A 7,333-nucleotide genomic window follows, 5' to 3' on the forward strand; every position below is an offset into this window, starting at 1 on the left:
GGCAAGCATCAGATTGGGAACGGTTGTGCACTATGGCTCTAGCAAAACGGGCTTTTGATGTGGCAAGGCATTAGCTGGATTCATACCCTCTACTGAACCATAATCTAGCCTGTGTAGTTTGGACTCCGCAGAATGTGTGTACACAGCCAAACCAAAGCCAAACTCTTGTTGATGATTTAACATGGTGTGTGGACCCAATCATTATAAATATGCTTGCATTGCTTTGTTGATTTTGGCTCTTTCTGGTTATAGATGGAGATGCGCAAAGCCCTGACTGATTTCATTCAGGAGGAGATCCAGGCCCTAAAGGAACAGGCTGAAAGACTGCATCAGACTTTCAAGCTACAGAGCTAGTGTTGACTAGACTAAGCAGAAGCTCTATTACTGAAACATGGATTATGCAGTTGTGGTCTATGGCAAGAAACGTAGTCTTTGCACGGACTACTTTTAACTCATCGCTTTTAAGTTAAATTTTCTCATTTCTCCACCTACCGATACCATCTACACACCCTGCTGCAGATGGAGTGGCATTGCATGCAGAAGATTGGATGAAGGCTTCAATACCCCTTGTTGAGCTTCAGGCCCTCCTGACTGTACTGCTTTGGTGTCTGCCTCCCAAAGGGAGGGACTTGCAATGGCTACTGTATGTAGTTCCCTCTTGCTAGAACCTAGAGGTGCTGGGACAATTGCTGCTAATGCAAGAACAGGAAGAGGAAGGGATGGGGGAAGGAAATCTGTCTCCATCCTCTTGCAGATATCTCCACTCATTGGAGGAATACATAATGCATTTTGTAAATTTCCTCTTTTTGTAGAATATTGGTTTGCAAATGGTTTTATACTTGAAACTTCCCCAATAAATGATTCACACCTGTTGCAGCCTGGGTTAAGCTCCGAAGTGCCAGGGATTAAAGTTTTCTGCACATAATTCAGGTATCTTCATAGAGGAAAGTGTTTTATAGTACCTAGCAAAAGACCCTCCATTTGCCAATAGATACACCAAATATTGTAGGTTGTGAAAAACAATTAAGGCACTACTCTTAAAAACAAGCAAAACAAGTTGGCATAAACTTTTGGATTAAATTTAATCAGATATATGAATGTAACCCAGATTAGAAGCATACAAGTACCATGTCTATGGAGACAGAGTGGATGTTAGGCACTGATGACAGGAAAATAAATACAATATTAGAGACTGTGGTAATTATTCTTTTCCCCCCATTTAGTTGTGTCTGGGTTTTGAAGACTGCCTGGACAAGTTTTCTTTGCAAGGTTTTTCAGAAGCAGTTTGCTATTACCTTCAAGAAACTGACTAGCCCAAGGTTACCTATACCACTATATCAAACTGACTCTCTAATTATCCATTAACAATGGATATTCATAAAATTTTGAACAGTCACAGATGTTATAGTGATCTACCAATTTACATAAAATGTAATTAAAATGTTCAACCTTTGACCCCATTAAACTATAAAAGATGATCTTAGATCAGTACAGTACTTTAGGACAGTGGTCCCCAACTTTTTTGGCACCAGGGACCGGTTTCGTAGAATTTCCCCATGGACTGGTGTGTGTGTGGGGAAGCATGGTTTCAGTTTTGATCGCTCACCTACCACTCACATCCAGCTGTGTGGCCTGGTTCCTAACAGGCCATGGACCAGTACCGGTCTGTGGCCCAGGGGTCGGGGGGGGGTCTCCTGCTTTAGGGGAGTATTCAATATAGCACTGAGAAAATATCCACTGTAAGAAAAGGCGGTGTCTTTCTGTCTGATACTTAGATAGCAATGCAAGAACAGCTTCTGGCAATTTAGAACAATTTAGAACAACTTCTACCTAAAAGCACACCCTAGTGAGAAGAGACCTTAAATAGCAGGTGTTAGGTATGTTTGGCGTGATAGAGTCAGGCTGGCAGAGAAAATTTGTCCAGGGTAAAGCCTCTGAATATAATGAATGGGATTTAGGACTTCTTATCAGATTGTGTGCCTTGTTAATTAGGGAGACTGGGAAGGAAATGTCCACTCCCCCTTTTTTTGTAATGCCCGTTGAAGGTTTCTATTGTACTAGTTAATTATTATTATCCCATTTACAAGTGCAATCCCTTCATAACTGACATCAGGCATTGAGTATTTTGTAAATCTATTATTAGTGCAAATATCAGGAATTCAGCATAACTGAAGTGTATATTATGATTTATGATTCTCCACATTACAGCCCACAACTTGATAATGTCTGTGTAAATCAACCTATAAGCCTTTGGTGACTGCAGAACAAAGACCATTTCCTTCTCCCCCACTCCCATCCAGAGCTTGTCCATCTGTGTACAAATTCCATTCATTTTAATAGTAATAGAATAGGGCTGGAAGGGACCTTGGAGGTCTTCTAGTCCAATTTACCACCTTTTTTTGCCACAGTTGTTAAGTGAATCACTGTAGTTGTTAAGTTAGTAATGAGATTGTTATGAGAATCCAGTTTCTCCATTAACTTTGCTTGTCAGAATGTGGCAAAAGGGGATCACATGAGCCTGGGACACTATAACCATAACTATGAGCCAGTTGCCAAGTGTCTGAATTTTGATTATCCCCATTGACCATGGGGATGCTGCAATGGATGTAAGTGTGGAAAACGGTCGTAGGTCACTTTTTTTAGTGCCATTGTAACTAAATCAACTGTTATAAGTTGAGGACTACCTGTAGTTACAAGCCTAAAATCTTTCAGCAAGTTTCTTGATCAAAGGGAAATTTAAACCTAGCTCTCTTCACTCAGTCCAGGATTCTTAAATCATTGCACCCACTGATTTGTTAATGACCAGAGGCTTTGGGGGTTATAGCTAAGACATCAACACTAACAAGTTGCTTGCTACCTATATACGAATATATAATTTCTGCATAATATATAATTTCCACATACAGGAGAATGCACTCTGAACTTGTTTAAAGTACATTCCTCGGTATCAGTAAAATTTAAGCAAAGAACAGGTTACACTTTGCTTCTTCTCACTTCTCTCCAACAGCCGCTCCTTTTTCCAACTGGAAACGAAGACAGGGATTTCTAACACCAATGACACTCCCCCCCCCTTCACGAGTAAACGTTTATGGAGATTCTCAGTCATCCAGGTCATGGTTGCCCCAAAGGCGCTTTTTCAAGAGGCAACTGGACTTTGTTTTTCTTTGAAGACATTTCGCTTCTCATCCAAGAAGCTTCTTCAACTCTTCCAGTTGCCTCTGGTTTCTCACGAGTACAAAATTCTCCACCGGTCCTGCCTGGGCGCAAGACCATGTTGCATATTCTGCGGTGTTTTATTTTGGAGGAAGTCCCAGAGTTAGTCTTTTTGGGTGGAAGCCACTTTCGTGCCGCTGGTCGTTATTTATTAAAAAATAAAAAAAAATAATCATCACTCTAACCCAAAGTCGGCTTCAAAGCGATTACGGATTTAAACAGGCAAAATCGAGTTTTGCTGAACCGGGCAGAGACTTCCCATCCCGGGAAAGGAAGTGGCGGGCAGCATAAGGAAAATCCCTATTGGCTCTTGAAGGTCCCGCCTCTTCCTCTAAATGGATGTTCCCCTAAGGCCGGTAACGCCCTTCCGGGTTCTGATTGGCTGCAGCGGGCCGGGAAAGCAGGAGAAGAACTATCCGCGGAAGGGAACAGGAAGGAAGATGGCGTTGCGGTGGGTTGCTGGGGTTTTGCTGCTGAGCCTGGGGCTGGTGGCCGCGCACACCGGGCAGGTGCCCTTGCTCGCTTGGTCGAGTCACAGGTATGCGGGACTCTGAAATATTCTACGTGGGTAATTTGAGGTCACGGGGATTAGAGTCACGGGAGATCGAGGCGGCCGAAGGGATGTATTGGAGCTTGCTTTGCGTGGATAGCCACCCGAGTCTTTATTTTTGTTTTTGTTCCTCTGGATCGGTCCCTTTATCCACACCTTACGGCTCTGGATGTTTTAAACCTCTTATTCCTGAGATGCAAACCACCAATGCTGCAATCGCAGGTATTTGTATCCCCCCCCCCCCTTGAAGACTTGTCTCGAGATGAGTCTAGATTTGCTGCAATTATACTGCGTGTGCAATTGTGGGAAACCTATGAGATGGTCTCATGATCGCAGATTATTCGAGCCATTAGCTATTCTGGCTCATGATACTATTTTTGGGGACAATAAGAAATCCCCCTTTTGCTATATGGACCTAGAAGAACATTGTGAAATACAGCTCATTGATCTGCGCTGTGTTTCGGATTTTGGAGCTCTTGAGATGTGTGTTGTTAGTATAGGGTGAAAAAAAAAGAGTTTTGGGGGTGCTATTGTGTTAAGGGGAACTGAGATAATGAATAGCTTAGTTTTTTGTGGTATTACTAGTTTCTACCAACGAGATTGTAACTTTTAGCAAAAGTATCGCTTACAAATTATGTCTTAGTTCCAAGGCGCCAAGATGACATTTTTGACATTGCATGGACATAGTATTTAATTTACATATAATAGTTTTTTTCTCCAAAGCAATCAATAAAGTTTAATGCTTCAAGGTGGACTTTTCAAGAGCCATAGGATTTTTTGCAGTGTACAGAAAAAGGATATTCCACCCTCTTATTAGAAGAGTTTATTTCCACCAGTTTTTAGATATAGGAGAAGGCAATCGTTCAACATTGTTTTTTTTATTCTCCTTTCCATACCTTTCATTTTGGTATATCAATCAGAATCTACATTCCTCATAATTTGCTCTTCTTTTTTAAAGCAAGGCTTTTCAACCAGTGGTACGGGTACCACCTGTGGTACATTGGCACCTGGCAGGTGGTACGCGACCATCCTAGAGAAGTGGTAGCGGGGGAGGGGAATGAGCTGAACCGGTAGCAGCACTACACAAGCCTGAGTGAGAGATGGCTGGAGCTGCAGGGCTGTCAGGGCTCAGCGGAAGCGCCAGGATCAGCACCAGGCTCCAGCTGGAGCTCGGCGCTGATCCTGGCACTTCTGCTGAGCCCAGAAGAAGCACCGATCAGCTGGAATGTTGCAGCATCTCCAGGGTCTTGTGATTTACATTCAGATGCTTGGCAACTGATTCATATTTATGACGGTCACAGTGTCCCAGGGTCATGTGAAGTGACCAAAACCTGCTGCAACCACCCAGCAGACGGGGGGAATAAAAACCAAACACCCCCCACCCCACCCCCGNTACATTCAGATGCTTGGCAACTGATTCATATTTATGACGGTCACAGTGTCCCAGGGTCATGTGAAGTGACCAAAACCTGCTGCAACCACCCAGCAGACGGGGGGAATAAAAACCAAACACCCCCCACCCCACCCCCGCTGCCAATCCTCAACAGAAATGCTCACAACAATGAAAACCTCGGACAGGAGGAAGAGCGCCATCGGGTGGGCAGGCAGGTGTCTTGCTCGGCTGTGGCTTGGGGGGCACTTTTTTTAGTGCCATTGTAACTTCGAACTGTCATTAAGCAAACTGTTGTAAGTCGAGGACTACCTGTACTTTATCACTTTTTTTCCTTTTTTTTTGTTTTGGTCATCAAGTTTTTGACACCTTGCTAAGCGACTGGTGGTACTCGGATATTGCCATATCCTAAAAGTGGTACAATGGGTGAAAAGGTTGAAAAGCCCTGTTTTAAAGCACAGTGTTCTTATTTGATTACATTTCCCTTTGTGCTATTGTTGTCCTTGCCTTGGGAGATATAATTGTATTGTGACCAATTGCAATTAGTTAAGAGACATATTTTTAAAAGGTAATGCAAAACAAAACCAGGTGATGTGATGGGATTTTTATTTACTCCTCCACTCACTAGTTTTAAATAATATTTTTGAGACTTTGACAACTTAGGTGCCACTATATTTTAGAAATTCTATGAGAATGTGTTGGCATGAAATTCTCTTCTCCCCTCAAAAGACTTTTTAGAATAAAACTTGGCTGTACGTAAAAGATATAGTAATGTATTATTTTGGTCTTTTATCATGGCTGCTAAGCATTCTCATCTTAATGTTATTGCAATTCAAGCTAGAGGAATTTTCTTAATGAGGAGATATGGAATTGTAGTTGGGCTTAAGCCAGTTGATATGCAGAAGTTGTAGAAACTCAGCAGTGGCCAAATACAGTATGGAACCTAAAAGCTCATAGAGCTTTTCTTTTTGGCTTGTGTGGTGAGCGAAATGCTAATTTTAATCCTGCGTGTTCTATCTGTGTCAGCATCATTCCCTAAACTGGTGTGATCTGAACATGTTGACCATTGGTATTTGTAACATCCTGCCAGTAGGCTGTCTGGGGTTTGTGGGAATTGAAGTCCTGTACACATGAAGACATCAGGCTGGAAAAGACTGTGATATTATAAGATAAAGATAAAAGCTTCTGTGAAAGAAAATTTAGCTTTTCTCCTTTTGACTTTTCCCCCCTCTATCTTGTGAGCACAGCTCCTTATGGTCCCCTTTGGCAGCTCCACATGAGGGTCATGTGGTGACAGAAGCTCAGCTTGCATCTTTACTGGACTCAGCAGTAGACAATGGCCCTCACAATGTATTGCTGTTCCTTCAGGAGAAAGTAAGTTATGGTGACAGGCTTCTTCATTGTATTTATGTCAGTTCTTATTAGTGGTTGCATGCTGACCTGTTCATGTAGACTTTTAAATATTTTTTATTATAATCTATGAGAGCGTAAAAGTCTTTTGGAAATAACCTTTTTACAAGTAGTTAATAATTCTATAGATTTCATTGTCCGAATACTGATTTTTGTTCTTTTGGGGATTCAGTGTATATGTGGGGGGGGGGGAATGCTTCCTGTTTCTTGAGAGTGCACATGGCAATAAAAGGAAACTTCTTTGGCTTAGTCATGTTTACTGGGAACCTTGTGATATTCGATCACTTCTTCACTACATTTATCAGGATCTTTGTTAGCCAATGTTTACTGAACCTACGTGTAGGATGGGGTATTTCTTTTTTCCCTCCCATTTTAACATGATAAAATAATAATAATGCAGGTTCTCCGTAAACTGGAGCAGCGGTTTCTGTTGAAAGCTCCTTTTGCCCATTTTTTCTTTTGATCTGGTCTGTAGGTTTGAAGTAAAATCAAGATGGCTTCCTGTCAAAATATAAAATGTTTAAAATGGTGTTGAGAGAGAGAGAGAGAGAGAGAGAGAGAGAGAGAGAGAGAGAGAGAGAGAGAGAGAGAGAGAGAGAGAGAGAGACTGAAGGTTTAAAACAATTTGTCTTCCCTTACAGCTTAGCATTGAGGATTTCACAGCGTATGGTGGAGTATTTGGAAATAAGCCAGATAGCGCCTTCCCCAATCTGGAGGTGAGGAGAATAATTGGGAATTATAAATTATGCTGCATCACCTATTTTTCTTAC

General features: G+C 42.0%; 1 protein-coding gene across 1 annotated transcript; it reads left to right on the top strand.

Annotated features, from left to right (window-relative positions):
- Window positions 1–3,622: 3,622 nt before the first annotated feature.
- On the top strand, window positions 3,623–7,279 carry LOC107301350 (V-type proton ATPase subunit S1-like; the record flags this gene model as incomplete). Its single annotated transcript, XM_015830587.1, has 3 exons — window positions 3,623–3,751; window positions 6,401–6,527; window positions 7,205–7,279. Coding segments are annotated over exons 1-3 (300 nt in total), but the record flags the coding sequence as incomplete, so codon positions are not given.
- Window positions 7,280–7,333: the final 54 nt, after the last annotated feature.

Source organism: Protobothrops mucrosquamatus, unplaced genomic scaffold (assembly GCF_001527695.2).
Source record: "Protobothrops mucrosquamatus isolate PMUCROS unplaced genomic scaffold, P.Mucros_1.0 scaffold11785, whole genome shotgun sequence".
Taxonomy (NCBI): Eukaryota; Metazoa; Chordata; class Lepidosauria; order Squamata; family Viperidae; genus Protobothrops; species Protobothrops mucrosquamatus.